This window comes from Heliangelus exortis, chromosome 15 (assembly GCF_036169615.1).
Source record: "Heliangelus exortis chromosome 15, bHelExo1.hap1, whole genome shotgun sequence".
Lineage (NCBI taxonomy): Eukaryota > Metazoa > Chordata > Aves > Apodiformes > Trochilidae > Heliangelus > Heliangelus exortis.
Window position 1 is genome coordinate 12,542,548 of NC_092436.1, and position 15,883 is coordinate 12,558,430.

Here is a 15,883-nt window from a genome sequence, read left to right on the forward strand (position 1 = left end):
GTCTTCCTAATTCTGTTTGGGGAATGACATGGTTTGCTCTCTGATGGGGCTTGGAGTCTCTGTGGGATAAAAAGCTAAAAAATCAGGGCATTCTGAAGTCCACTTGGCCATGCTGTGGTCCTTGGACATCTCATGCTGTAACACTTTATGACATGAACAATAACAGATTAACATCCTCTTCTACTGGGAAGCTCAAAATAGAAAGCTGTAAGTGTATAGGGTTGGTCAGATGAAAAGCTGAATCTCATAAACTTGGTTTGGCACTGCAAGGGTTTCATTGACCTTGACTGTCTGTGGTTGCTTTTTGTTCACAACAAACTATTGGTGTTTGCAGGGATGAGCAAGAAGAAGATGGCAGGGCTGCTGTCAGAGGCTTTTGCTGTACTTGAGCCTTTCTTGCTTTGTTGAATGGTTAAACCTTAGCCTACTTCAGCAAAATAGTCTTTCCCTTACCCTTCATGTGGGATTTAACAAATAGAGTCATTCTTTAAGCTGAAGGATCATTTTAAAGCCATTTAAAATTAAATCCCCACTTGTTGGTTGAAAGTCATTTGGCAAAACAGCACTTGAGAACCTACCAGTGTGTCTCTCTGAAGACAGATGATGTTCCTGGTTTCTATGGCTGTTTGGAAAGGAGGGAGGACCAAAGGCACCCACCTTCGGTGGCTGGGTAAGTACAACAGTGAGGAGGGAGAGCTGCTGCTTTTCAGGAGTGAGGCATTTCAGATGCATTGTTTACTTGAGGTGATGTTTTGAAAAGGAGTGTTATTTATTCCCTTCTTAGACTTCTGTATTTCTAACTGTATTTTTTGTATGTCTTTGTAGCTGTGTGTTACTGATGAAAGATGTAGTGAAAAATAAATAATCAGTGGATGAGGAACATTTTGAAAAGAGAGAGGAAGAATGAAAATGAAACTGGATTTTAATTCTCACTGTTTTAATGACTGGGTTTTGCAGACTGTAAACCAGTGGCAGAGAGTGAGATGAAGTTACATGAAATTCATCCTGAGACACTCAAACTGCCCTGCACAGACACTGCCCCACACCACTTGGATGGGTTTGTAAAACAGACTACAGTACAACTCCGAATAATCCCTGCAAGATGCAATGCAGGAGATACAGCAATGCAGGAGGTCCTTTTCCTGTCCCCAGGGCACAGTGCTTTTCTAGAGCTTGGATGTAGCTCTTTGTTTCAGGGATCTGTTGTGCTGAGCTTTTCATCCACAGGCTGTAGGCTTTGCTACCTACAGCATGGATTATCAGATTAAAAAGCCAAAAATAAAAGGTAATTTTGTAATTGATGTCTTTATATGCAGTAATAGCGTATATATAATAAATAAATAAAATTAAAATAAAGGAAAATATTTCTATTTGCTCTGATGAAAGTCGTGAAGTTTTCAAGTGTGACTGAGACTTAAAGACATTTCTGCACCTGTTTTTGTGAAGTTGTGATTGTTATGGAAATATCTTTGGAGGTGGATGGACCTGGTTTCAGGTGACCTTGAGGGAGTGTTGGCAATTGGCTACCAAAGGAGGCATATGTTACTAATTAAATTTTTTTTTTAATTATGAAAAAGTTTCTTTTATGGTGTAAATAAATTGGCTTATCTCAGTAAAGTTGGCTGCTTGAGGGAGTGTACTTGTTGTCTTTTGAGGCAAAGAAAATTCCACTGTTTGGAAGCTCAGAGTAGTCTTCAGGGCAGGGATACTGTGGGAATGGATTTCAGCAATGATCAAATAGGGTTTATCTCATGAAATCGACACTTCATTAAATTTTATTGTAGGATATTGATACTTTGCTGCAGGCCAGATGCAGCCCAGGCTGGCACAGCTAATTCACATTGGCCACACTCCAGCAGAGCATCCTGTTTCCAGACAGTGATTAGGTGTGTGCTTATCTTTAAGCAGGCAGCTAAATCCTCGTGATTTCACAGCTGCATTTCTTGACCAGGGGACAGGTCAGCTGCAAGGAGAACTTCTAGCATGTTCCTCCTCCAAGATTTCTTCTCCTGAGTTCCAGTGAGGCTTGTTACTGGAGAAGTGATGGAGCTGATGGAAAGATACTTTATGTCAGGGCTCAGTGTCCCCTGCTGGTCTCCATGTCAGGCTGCTCCTGGTGTTGGGGTGGTGGGTGATGCCCTTGTCTAGGGGAGGAGTAGGTCTTGGGCAGGAAAATTGTGCCAAGAGCTGGCACAATGTCTGCAGAGCTGGCTGCAGAGCAGGATGGCTCCATGGGCAGCCAGAGTCCACCCAGGCACCGAGGTTGGGGCGTCTGTGGTGGGAGTGCTCAGGAGATCAGTAAGAGAGACAATAAAAACATGTTTTGGAAAAGAGATTACCGTTTCCATTTGAAGTTTCCAAGAAAGCGAAACAACTTCCCTTTCCCCCTGATACAGATCCCACCTGTTTGGTTTTGCTTTTTTTTTTCCCCGAAAAAATGTGAAATTCATTAACGTGTGGTGAACACAATGTAGCAATGTCATCTTGATTTAAAATCTGTTTTGAATCTTGAAACACTGAAGTCAGAATCTTAAGTGCAAGTGGCCTTGCTTTTGTGGGTATGAGGCAGACTGTCAGCATTACTTGGACATCTTTATTTTTGATAGTTAGCATCCTTTGCAGCAATGTCACTTGGGAAGAAAGCAAGGAGAGATGTAGGACAAAAAAGAAAAAGAAAGAAATGGAAATTACTCATATTAAAACTCAAGTCCTGCTTGCTGTGCTGTAATTGCTAAAATTAATGGCATAATTCTTGTCCATCATTTTTATTGTTACCTTGAATGTCTGTTTAGAATCAGCATCACCCTGGACCTTCAGTGTCACAGCCTGGGGGTTTGGCTCCTACATCCTCCACCTGACTTCTGACAGTAAAATAAGAGGGTTAAATCAGTTTCCCTCCTAGGGCTTGGGATTCAACCCCCAACATTTAATAATGGCAGCAGAGGAGATCCTGCAGCATCCCTGTGAACCTCATTGCTGCTGCCACTGTGTTGAATATCCTGGTTTTGTTTGGGTTGCTTAGTGAAGGTCTGGTGCTAAGAAGCACACACAGCCTGAGGCTTTCTTCCTGCTGCTGAGTTGTGTGGCTACTTGATAACTGGAAACTCTAAAAAATTATTTTGAGGTTTTGATTTCAGGGAGTATTTTATTTAGAAATATTTGCTGGTACTAGGTGACAGATGCAGGAGGCTGAAGTGAGGTTGTTTTGCCTGTTGTGGCCACTTTAACGTATTTTGGCCTGTGATGCACCTGAATAAGGATTTATTGTGCTGCTTTCATTTGTCTTGTCAGCAGGCTAGGACTGGGGACTGCGTTAGGAGGAGAAATAGTAACTCTTCTAGTATATTTTCTTCTGCCAGTCCCATATCTAAGCATCATTAAGTTCCCACATGATTCTCATAGGTATCAATAAATTCTCATGTGAGTTTTTTTTTGTGGTGGATTTTCTCTCTTACATGCAAGTGGTGCACAGCATTAGGGCTTACCAGCAATGAGCTGGATTTTAATGGTCTTTGTCTTGGTAAAATTACCTGTTGTGCAGTAGTTTCATGTTTGTGCCACTTGATAATCTTGTGGTTTTGGTTTCCAAATGTTTTTTTGTCCTGTAAAAGGAGTCTGCCACCCCAGTAGCATCCATCTGTGAGTCTGGAGGTGGGCAGCTTGGATGTTGTGGTGCAAAAGCTCTCATGGACAGATCGTGGAGCAATTTCTGGGCTTCTGTACTCTTTGGATGCAAAGTGCCTTTGGGTGTGTGCTGCTCATCATTTTGAGAACATCTTGGTTGTCCAGTCCTCTGACCTTGGGCAATGTGGGATGACTCCTGAGAGCAAAACCACGAATTCTGTTTTTATGTTTCTTGGGAACCATAAGTTACGATAGGAAAACAGCTCTGCAGAGAAGGGCAGATGTGAGAGAGAAAGTTTCTAGTAGTAAGGCCAGAGTGAACTAAGGTTAATTTAATCCACTGGCCAGAAAAAAAACAGGTGAAGTGGCTCAAATGATCAGACCCAGCTGATAAAAGCCTTGCAGCTGAATCTGCTGGTTTGGCTCTCCCAGATCCTTGCAGTCTCTCCCCAGGCCATGCTCCTGTTGAGAAATGCTAAGAGAAATGCATCCATAGGCAGACACCAGTGAGCTGGCTTCACTTAAAAGCAGAGCTGGCAAAAAATGTTAGGCTAAAAAGTGCCCACATATGGATGACATTTTTATCTCAGTGGAGTGTGAATCTGTGAAGAATCTGAAGTTTAAATTCCTAATGTCAGCATAAATAGGTTTCCCTCTTGACTTCTTCTCTCCAGTTAATTAGGGGAATCAGTGCAGCTGCAGAAGGTGAGGCACAAATTCTCTGAAATGGAGTTGTCCGTCCCCTTCCTCCCATGGGTGTCTGTGTCACCTGGGAGAAGCTATGCATATGCAAATCAGAGGTTAATTTATAGCCAGTGTGGCTGATTGAGACCGAATCAAAGCAGGACCAAGTAGAAGGTTTTACTCAAAACCCCCACAGTTTGACTTTCAAAACCCAGGCCTGTTTTACTGTTAAGAGCCGCCTCTGGCTGGAGCTCCGTGCCAAGTGCCCGATACCACAGCTGTCAAGCAAAGGGCAGCCAAGTCTGAGCCCTCTTGTACCATGTTCCCGTTGGCAGGTTGATGTGCAATCTCTCTGTCCCAGATGCCTGGTTTGTTTCATGGAGTGTTCTGTTCTCTCTCCCCCTCTTCTCCATCCTGTCTCAGATGTTTGCTGCCGAGGAGAATGTAGATTTTCGGATACACGTGGAGAACCAGACGCGAGCGCGGGACGACGTGAGCAGGAAGCAGCTTCGGCTCTACCAGCTCTACAGCAGGACAAGTGGGAAACACATCCAAGTGCTTGGCAGAAGGATTAGTGCCAAAGGAGAAGATGGAGATAAATATGGTAAGAATATTTACTGGGATTCCCCAGACTCTAGGTCAAAGGCTTTAATGCTGTACGTTGGGCTGAGAACGTTTCAGGAGGAAAAGAAAAGCAGCCAAACAAAAAAGCAACCAAACAAAAAGCCCCCAAAGACCAAAACCAACCAAACAAAAAAAAAAAAAAACCAGGATAAAAAGGAAAAAAAACCCCAACCGCACGCATGGTATTTGTTGTGTTGAAGCAGTCTGTCAGCCTGGCTCCCAGTGACAGGCAGTTCCTGAAGTAGTGTCATGATCCAATTTTTTAGTGTATGATGATCTTTGAAGAGTAAAATCTTCTGCTCAATGGATGACATGATCCCAGTGTGCCTACTGGAATTCACAAACAATACCCTAGTTGGTGGGTGACTGGAATGTTATTACCCCCTAAAATCTGGACTCATATTTGGGTGAATCCAGTGCTTCGGTGATATTTGGTTTGAAATGAAATGAAATGAAATGAAGAAGACTTTGGAGCTTTGAGAGTACCCTAGAGCTTAAGGTGAATCTCAAGGCATTTGTATCCTGCAGAAACTCAAATAATTGAACTTCCCTTGGGCTAGCTGTCTGCTCAATTATTCCCATTGTGATTTGTATACAAGCAACATGCTGTAAGTGCTGCTAGCAGGCTGAATTATGAAAAAAACCCTTTAATTCTGGGACATTTTGAGATGGTTGCAGCAGAGATGCTTTGGCTCAAGTTGGTTGCTGGAAGGATTTTAGAGCTGTTCAGAGTATGGGCCATATGCATTCACTCATTTCTGCAGAGGTGTGTGTGTGTTGGCCGGCATGGATGTTCACATGAAGTTGACTTTATGTGCAGCACTGCTGAGGAGGAGGTAGGCTACCATGATAGGTCAAAATCTGGGAATGGTTATTCCGTTGGGGGGGGGGGGAGGTTTGGGCAGGATGAGGCACATGTCATATCAGGCAAAGGAGGCAGTGCTAGTGGAGGAGCTGGCTGAGCTGTTCCACAGGAGGTGACATCTAGAAAGAACAGGGTTGGTGTGAAATGAATCCACACTGCTGCTACATAGAGCCAGGCAGCATCTGCCCTGGGGTCAGATCAGCCTTGTCCTTTGTCCTTCCCAAATTTCCAGATAAAACAGGAGTGTAAAATGCCACTTGGCTGCTAATTATTGTGTCATTTTATTGCATTCATTCTCTTAAGGTCTGGTATGTAAACTGGTGGCTGCTTTCTTGTTTCTGGCTGCCCAGGGAAGGCTCCTGCCCGCAGTGACTGTCAGGTGCTGTGATGCAGTTTCCCTCTCCATGAAAGAAGGCAGCACTTTCAGTGGGGTGCAGCAGGGAAGTGTGCCCGTGAGCAGCTGACAAGTGATAATTTATGTGTCAAAGCCCATCTTGTCCCCTTCATGCATATGCAATAGTGTCTGAACAACAAATCTTTGTGCAGAAGCGTGCTCAAGACTGGTGGAGATGCTGCACAATTGCAGAGATTTCCAGTCTGGGAAGCTCCCTGGTGCTGCATCCCTTCTCACCACCCAGTCCTCTCCTCTTGGAGTTGCTGGTGTCCTCCTGGCAGCGTGGGGTGCTCTGGCTATGGAGGCCATTTCCTGACACCCCACCTGCACCCTCCCCCACCTCTCCTCATCAAACTCCTCGATGCATCGAGCTGCAAAGCCTTTCCATCCCTATTCGTGCTGAAAGGTTATGGAAATCTGTTCATCATCTTGCTTGGCACAGGAACACTCAGAGCATGATAATCGGGGAGACAGTGAGGTGGGATGTGGAGGTCCAGGATGGGACCATGCAGAGCTGCTGGCTGTGATAATGAAGGGGGGAGAGACGTTGGAGTTACTGAAGTGAGAACCATCTGTGTTACAGACAAAATTGGATACAAAGGCAGTGACACAGGATTCATTATGTGCTGGGAACCCCTCCCCCCAAGGCATTATTATGTAGCAACCTTTGATCAAGACCAGAGAGAGGCTTAAACCAGGTCTGGGGATCTCAACAGTTGCAAACTTTTGATCCACATCTCTGTATGGCTGGTCAGATCTGCCTCCAAAGTGGAGGACAGCTTTCCTCTCCCACAGCACATAGCTGATTTCCCTCCTGACCTTTTTCTTTTCCCTCGTTTCCTGACTCTGCACTGGCACTGAGAGCCAGAACCAGGCTCAGCACTCGGCAGTACCCAACTCCTCTTTTGGCTGCTTCGGCCTCACAGACAGTGCAAGCTCCCACAGCTCCTCCTCTGCCTCAGCCCTGTCCCCACTGTCAGGGGAGGGGATGTGGACTGATGTCCTGAGGATTCCAGCTGAGAGAATGGGAGCAGGAGCCAATGTCTGAGGAAAGGCAAGATATCGCAGACTGGTTTGGGTTGGGATCATCTGGTTCCTCTTCTCCTTCCTTCCTTCCTTCCTTCCTTCCTTCCTTCCTTCCTTCCTTCCTTCCTTCCTTCCTTCCTTCCTTCCTTCCTTCCTTCCTTCCTTCCTTCCTTCCTTCCTTCCTTCCTTCCTTCCTTCCTTCCTTCCTTCCTTCCTTCCTTCCTTCCTTCCTTCCTTCCTTCCTTCCTTCCTTCCTTCCTTCCTTCCTTCCTTCCTTCCTTCCTTCCTTCCTTCCTTCCTTCCTTCCTTCCTTCCTTCCTTCCTTCCTTCCTTCCTTCCTTCCTTCCTTCCTTCCTTCCTTCCTTCCTTCCTTCCTTCCTTCCTTCCTTCCTTCCTTCCTTCCTTCCTTCCTTCCTTCCTTCCTTCCTTCCTTCCTTCCTTCCTTCCTTCCTCCCTTCCTCCCTTCCTCCCTTCCTCCCTTCCTCCCTTCCTCCCTTCCTCCCTTCCTCCCTTCCTTCCTCCCTTCCTCCCTCCCTCCCTCCCTCCCTCCCTCCCTCCCTCCCTCCCTCCCTCCCTCCCTCCCTCCCTCCCTCCCTCCCTCCCTCCTTTCCCCTTTCTTCCCTTCCTTCCCAAATGGCTGGCTTGGGAGGGTTGCCCTGCCTTTGAAGGAAGGTTAGTTTTATTGCAAGCTTTTATTGACTTCTGTAAAACTTCTCACCTCTTGGGTGAAGAAAATGCCCAGAAAAGAGAGGAAGTGGCAAATCTCAGGCAGTGAATTGCAGCCACCACGAGTACAGCAAAATCACCAGCCAGCCCTGGTTCAGGGAGGAAGGGGGGTCTGGGTGGAGGAAACTTCCCCTTGAATGTTCTATCCAGGTACACAAATGCCATGTGCAAGGAAAAATGCTTGCTGTGCAATGCCTCTTTTTGCTTGCATAATAATTTCAGGATGTAATTTTTGGTTTGTGTGTTCTTCAGGGCCAAGATCTGGCCCCATGTGTCAAATTATTAAATGGCAAATTAAGTCAGTTAATAGAATTGAGTCGATGTAATCCTTTTAATCAGATGGATTTGATCCCTTCTCAGATGAATTAGAATCCATTAACAGATAAGTCATTTATTGAACTAAATTAAATCTAATAATAATGCCTGCTGCTCACAGCAACACTAATTAATCTAAATACACTTACCTATCTCCCTAGGTTGTGGGGTTTTTTTTAAAGGCTTAATTGGTGTTCCTAAAGTGGTCTGAGATCTTTAGATAACGGGAGATCTATGTGAGCAAAATATCTCTTAACAGACTATAAACTAATTAAAAGCCTGATCTATTTACAGATTGCATTTTTACTTTAATCTCTTCAACCTATTCAGAAGGAGCTTGCAGTGGCCCAGAAAAGCAATATTCCTGTTATAAGCTTATTATTACTTTACAGGTTCCTAAGTGGTCCTTTCATTCAAAAAATGAAAGGACGAAGGAGAAAAAACAACCATTAAAGTGCTGGGAAAAAAAAAAAAAAAAAGAAAAGAAAAAAAGAAAAGGACCTGGAACCTTTATATTCTACCTTCGATAAATGGTACAGATAGGGAAGAGAGGGATCAGTGACCTGAAACCTTAGATCCTTTCATTTATTTTCATTTCACAAAAGGCAGAAGACATTCTATCCTGTTTGTTCACGATCTTTGTATCCGGCGCAGTTGGGGAGACAGAGCTCTCTAGATTGGGTGAAGGCATTTTTTGCCTCATTTGTATTTCACCACCATGTCATTTTTGTTTTAATTTGTCCCTGGATACTGCTGTCCTGCAGGGCAATGAGGAGTGATAGCCCTCAGGAGAGAGGTGAGAAGGATACCAGGGGTCTTTGGGCTTCCCCTCTCTGTAGAGGAAACTTTGTGTGTGGCCTGAGGACTGGGATGTGGTGTGGTTGTCAGCCAGTGGTATTCTGTCTGTTGACCTCATCTATGAAAAAGTCTTGAGTCCCCTAGAAGGTTATAAACCATCTATCTCTAAACATTCTGGTTTATAGCATGGGAAGTTTGAGGACATCCCACAGCACAGAGGTACGACCCATCTTCATCTTGGCATCCCATCACATATGGACCCAGATCCAGTAAAGTCCTCTCAAAGACTTCCTCTGAGTTCAGTGTGGTTTAGCTGTCCTGAGCATCAAGAAATGGTCCTGAGACAGGATGTTTGGTTGATGAACAAAGCATGGGTTTGCCAGCAGAGTGTTGAGAAAACTGAGGTCATTCAGACTGAGATGGGAAGCAAGTTCAAGAGCCAGGCATTAGCTCCCAAGTCATGTGCATTCCTGATACAGGACCCCCCATACAGATGTGCTATTTTAGTTGGTAGGTGGAAAGCAAAGAGCTGAGGGAGTGGAGTGCCTCCTTTCTTGGGCTCCCCTAGCCTCGGTGATGTGCTCCACAGCTTGCAGTCCCTGCCTTCTGTTGTAGCTGGAGTTTCCCAGAGATGCCAGTGGACAAGCCCACAGAGAGCACATTACAGCTGTCTAGACATCAGCCACACTCCATCCTGGCCAGAGATTTCATTTGTGGTAGAACTGGGCTCTGTTCCATGAGGAGGTGTAGTATGTGTGGAAAATATTATTACAGCAAAATAGCCTCCTTTAATTGACTCTAAATTTTGCAGGATTCCTTCCTAGGTTTGGGTAATCCTGTGCTCTACAGAATTAATGAGCTGACATAGCACTTCTTGGGGTTTGGCAGCCTGACAGCTAATTTAGAACTCCCTAAACTCATTTCACTAATGACTCCCATTTGTTCTATCTCAAAGCCTGGAAGCAAATGCAAAATACCAGTGCCATTGTCCCATCTTTAGCAAGTCATTCTTTCCCCTTGGTGTTTCTGGCACCTTAACAGCAAGCTTCCCTGGGAAACCTGATTAACCCTCTCCCTTCCTAGAAAAGTTAAAATTAATTCTGATTTCCCCCCCCCCCTACCCCCCCGGAAGATCAGGAGGAATAAAACCCAAACTCATCAGGGCTGGAAGGTGGAGACTTAACCTACAAGAAAGATGGGAGGTGTAGTCCAAGTAGTGATTTAGGCTGCTTAAATACAGCTGTATTTCCACAAGCTAGAAATTCCAAAACCTGCTTTTCCTCCTAGCAGCCAGGTGAATGCACAGGGCCTGCCTGTCCCTCACAGCTCAGCCTCAAACAACCATGAACTGTGATCTGCTCTGTAATTTATTCCCTGGAACCATCAGGATGGCTGTTTCCTATTTAAACAATCTATCCCTGCCTCCAGTCTCTTCCCATTACAGTTTTGACATGACAACAAGACAAATATTTTTTTAAAAGACCTTTTATCTTTGAAACCATTTATTTTTACTTACTTAGCCTGGGGGCAGCACTGACCCCAGCATGAGGGATGATCATTCACCATGGCAGCTGTACAGTCATATGGGTCCTGGGGACCAGCTCCAGTGGAGAAGCCTTCACCATCCAGCTGCTGTGTTGGAGCTCTTTTTTCCCCCCTTTCCCAACATCCCCCTCATGCTTTATTTATTTATTTATGTCCCTTAACACCACTCCCCTTCTCATCTGCAGTGGGGCAGTGTTGAAGTTTTCCTTTGGAAGCAGGCTTGGGGATGAAGCCCCCAACTAGCTCACTGCTCTGTTGAACCATGTATGGGGCAGCTGGGGATGGGGTTGGAGCTGGGGGTAAGGATGGAGCTCCCAGGCTGTGGTATGCCAGCAAGGATCCTCAGATGCCCTCACCTCTGAAAGGTGATGATGAGATGCCCTCACCTCTGGCTCTGAAAGGCTTGGCAGCCAATTGAAATGCACTGTAAGTGTCTTACACAAACTATCTGTAGGTTTAAGACATTTTTCTTTTTCATTCTGCTGTACTCTGTGCCAGTGCCAGGATAGGGGAGAGCTCTCTTTGGGTGGATGAGGAGTTTGGGAAGAAAAATCTAAACCTTTTGCCTTTTGATTCATGGCAAACAGATTTCAAAAAATATATTTATTGCCACTTTACTTTGGGTTTTGATAGCTGCTGCCAGCTTCACCCCTGAAGTTCAGCTCTTTCTGCATCAGTGCATGTTTTGTACCTGTAGTAACAGCAGAAGCTGTTGTTTATTTTTCCTCTGACACTACAGAGATTTTTGATTTCCCTGCTTCTGGACTTAGGCTTAAAGAGCCTTAACTTTCATGGAAAATAAAAAAGTAAAAATCAGCTTTTAGCTCCATGTTCAAACTTGAAATCTCCATACTCACTGATTAGCATTTGGAAAACGTAGGCCTGTCTGTCAGTAAATATTAGGGACCCAAACATGATGAGGAAAAGTAATTTAGAGGTCTCCTGATAATTTGTCATTTTTAATTTCTGTGTAGAGTGGAAAGAGAGCTACAAAGTGAAAAATCTTTAGTTTCATGCAAGTCATAAAAGGGTTTTTGTTAACAGTTTGTGTGTGTATGTAATTCTGTGCTGTGATTTAAGTGTTCCCATTAGAAATGCAGAGTAGGAAATAGGATCCCATCTGTGAGCAATTTAAGAGGAAGTGAGACAATGGAGTCGATTGCTGCTTCAGTTTAGATAATCAATACAAATATTATTAGTATAGTGATTCATCTTCTGAGACACTTTATGAAAATGTGAATGCCAGACCCAGAAGACAGGTCAATATGACATTATCTGTTCCTGCCTTGCTGTGATTATGCTTTTTTCCCATGAAGCTCAAGCAGCTGCTTTACTAAATGTTCTTCCCTGGCTGTGATGAAATAACAGAAACCAAGTCAGGACTTCCCTTTCTCCTCTGTGACTCTAAAAGTGCCCTCTGCATATTAGCACAAAGATTACTTTTATCTGGAATTTGTACCTGAGGACTGCTGGGAGATGATCTGTAAAGTCCCTTCCAACCCAAACCATTATATGCTGAAGTTCTGGAAGAAGTTTGCATAATTTTAAACATCTTTTTAGGCCATGAGTAGTTTTGTGTACAATTGCTGAGAGTGCTCCTTTGAGTTTATTGCAGTTGTTTTACGTCAGTGTCTGTTATCAAGACTTTTACTGTGGTATCTGAGGTTTTCCCCATATCTCAGCTTTTAGCCAGTCATGAATTCAAGTTGTTTTTTGGAAATGTAATTAAAAGGACCCTGCAAATAGGCTGGTCAACCTTTCTGAAAGGGCTTTATAGTTGCTTTTCCTTTGGGAAAGGAGGAAGGAAAGCATTTTCAACAAATTGTCTGGTAAGTTTGGGCTTTGGTGCACATTACCAGGCCACAGGTGGCCACTGAGATTTGTTCTTCATAAGAAATGTTTGGAGAAAATTATAAATGACTATGGATGGGAAATTCAAAACTTGGTATGTAAAGAGCACACTTCTGCTGGAAGATCACATGGGATCTTGCTAGGTTGCTGTTTGAGAGACCTAAAGTCTCTGAAAGCTTGCTTTGCTGGAGACCTACTATTGGTGATGTCAGCCAAGTTGCTCAGCTGGAGCATCTCCTGCCTTCTACTTTGCCCATGTGAGCTAATGGGACACTGAGGGTAGACCCTCTGGACAGTGGAGGGAAAAGGACCTTTGCTGCTCATGTATAACAAATGTCATCCTCTCCATCTTCTGGTGTGTTTCTTCCTCATCTCCAAAACAGGGGTTGCACTGTGCCCTGACCTGATCAGTGTGCTGCCAGGTTCGATGTGTTGCAAATAGAGACATACTAAAGAGGTGGAGGCAATGGATACCACATTGGTAGCCTGGTTAGAAGTAGTTATTTGGTGTTTCTAGGTGCTGTGAGACCATTTCTGTTTTCAGCTTAGAATTTCCTCAAGAGAAGTGTTAGACTTTCTAAAAAAATGAGCCACTTGAATTACTCAGGTTTCACTTCAGCTCTTTTAAAAAACAGATAGTCAGGAATTTCCGTAGTTGTGAGGTGGAGCACTGCAAACATTACCAACACCAGTGGCGTTGCATGGCCATCTGGAAGAGGAGGGAAGAACCTGGTCACTTTTAAAACTGTACCAAGCATCGGGCTCAGGGGAAGGGTGAAAAATAGTGATGCTCCAAAGAGGAGAAATTGCTGACTCATGATGCTTGGAAATCTGGAATATTCCAAAAAGGGAGCTGAAAATACCCCCCAAAATTATTATCCGTGGCTTGAGCGAAATAGTGTCCGATCAGCATTCAGAAACCGCTGAATTCAGAGTGTTCCAATACTGGCATTTTCCAGACTCCCTGCCAGTCATGCAGAGAAGAACACGTGTAGAGCGTCTGAGGTCTCAGCACTTACAAGAAGGGAAAAGCAAGCTGGAAGTAAAGGGAGTGAGAAGACCAAGTAAAAAAACTCTGTTTTTTCTTCCTGTGAAGAAGAGAGGGACATTGGGTATGGAGGGAGATGGCCACATGGCTGCAGTCCATGAGCATCACTTCAATGAGCTGTGCCCCAATAAATAGCACGGGCTTCGGTCCCTGATGATTTCTGAATGCCCATAACAGACAGTTTATGCTTTTATGGTGACATAACAGTGGAGACCTTCTAAATGTCCCCTGACCTTTGACTCTCTGACTTCTGCTATGGGGGCTTTGGAGATGTGCCTGTTCTTTGCTGATGTTACCTGGAGCTGTTGAGATTGAAGAGTCACTGGGTCATGCTCAGTTTTATTTTGCCCTCGTCACTGAGAGCTGAAATGAGGGCCTAAAAGGCCTTCTTTGCGTTCACATCTGCCTAAAAAGGTGCCTTTCTTCCCAAAGCAATAAGGAAATAGTTCTGCCATCTACCATATATGTAGCTGTAATGTGGTTTTGGGTCTTCTCCACCAAGATGTTTCCCAATGATCACAACTGGAAGGCAACTGTGCTGTCTGGAAACATCCAGCTACTGAAAGCTGGTCTTGGCCTGTTGGGATCAGAGAGGTTGTCCCAGGTTCCAGCAGAAAAGGAGCTTACCTAAAGGTAACTTCAGTGTAAATCCCAAATAACATTTCTGCTGGTTGCATGGAGGGATCACAGGGCTGGAGGCCTGATTATCCTCTTTCCTACACTCATGAAACTCTACCGACTTCAGCAGGGCCATTCCTGGAGCTCCTGTGTGAGACTGAAAGGAGATTAAGAGCCCAGCAGTGCCTCCCATTCCTCCTGTGTCTTGCACCTTTGTTAAGACCTCGCATTTCAAACCATTTTAGCCGGTGGGAGGCAAATCAAAGCTGTTAGGTTTTAGCTGGTGACAATGGTGGGGTGCTGAGTGGTGTGCCCAGCCCCTTGCCTTTGTAAGATGTTTGCTCAGTGGTGATTCTTTCCTTTATTTCATTTGCATCTGCATTTGTATTTGTGACCTTTTTTTTTTTTTTTTTTTCCTTCTTCTTTCCAATTTAAGTTTCTGACTGGTGACTCATTAGGAGTAAATAGGCAAAAGGATATTGGCTTTACACCTGCTAATTTGGGGGTGCTAACAAGCAAATGTAAAAGCTGTATAGTCACCGGGTAAAATTTTCCACCTGGGGAGACTGGAGGAGGGGAGATAAAAAGCCTTGCAAGTAAGCTGCACTTTTGTTTCTAGCACCAAGCCTTGGTTGTTCTTGCACTTTGGGAGAACATGTGACTACCCCCCTTGCTGTAACCTGTTCTGTGCTTCACCAGGATTTTCTGTCACTGGAACGATTAGGCCTGTGTGGGCCTGAGAAGGAGCTAAGATCCTAATTAGAAGATGCTAAATGTGCTGGCTCTGAAATGAGATGCCCTTTACAGCAGCTGGTGGAACAAACCCTTCTTCCTGCAGCATTTGTGAGTGCAGGGCAAGGAATGAGTCAGGATGAGCATCACTGCCAGTGCTGGTGAGCTGTATGTCTGCTGAGCTCCGGATGAGGAGGACTTGGAGACATAGGCGAGCTTCAGTATAGTTCCTACAGGTACCCAGAGCACACCCGTCAGGGGGGTGGGATGCCCATCACATAGATCAGGGTGATTCTGTGGGCTGTGGCTGCAGGGATGGCAGAAGCTCATGGCCATGGGCAGCTCCTGCTCTCACTTTGGCTGGTATTTGGGCCCAAGTGGGTTGCAGATGTGTGTGTTCCTCTCCAGCCACATCTCTGAAGCAGTGACTGCTGCACCCTTAGGTGGGCTTAAATCAAGGCAAGGATGTCAGCATTCTTGGGAAGAGCAATGTTTTGCAGGGGAGCTGTAGCACAGCTGGAGGATGATGGTCTGGAAGCCTGATGGTCCTGCTCTGAGCAGTGGGGTGAGCTGGATGATCTCTGGAGAGCCTTCCCAGTCTAAATCATTTTGTGATTTGGTTTGTGTCTTTCAACACTGATTGTCAGAACGGAACTGGCAGATAACATCATCAATGATCTGTTGCTTCAAAGGCAGCATTTCTCCTTGGGTGCCATTTAGTGGGACCCTTAGGAAATGTCTTTTCAAGGTCTGTCCCTCCTTTCTCTCCTTGTGATTCTCTTGTGATTTCTCTCCTTGTGATCTCAATACAAAATTGACATTTTTTAAAGAATTTATATTATTTTAAAAATTGGATGTAGGCAAAGTTTTGTGTTGTCAGTTTATTCCTTCTGCCATTTCCTTCAGCTTGGGGTGACCAACTTCTATCTGTAAAGATGATACCATCTACACAAGGGTATATAATTGTAGTTTATCTTAAAATGCGTGTGCTTCAGAGTATAGAGACACATTTTGCACCCATGTAATAACCAGT

General features: G+C 44.6%; 1 protein-coding gene across 2 annotated transcripts in view; it reads left to right on the plus strand.

The window, feature by feature from the left end:
• Window positions 1–15,883, plus strand: part of FGF18 (fibroblast growth factor 18) — a 77,892-nt gene that overhangs the window by 29,922 nt on the left and 32,087 nt on the right. For both annotated transcript variants that reach the window (XM_071758808.1, XM_071758809.1), the window contains one exon: window positions 4,732–4,912. In XM_071758808.1, coding sequence (XP_071614909.1) covers window positions 4,732–4,912 — 181 coding nt within the window. The remainder of the gene's footprint in view (window positions 1–4,731; window positions 4,913–15,883) is intronic.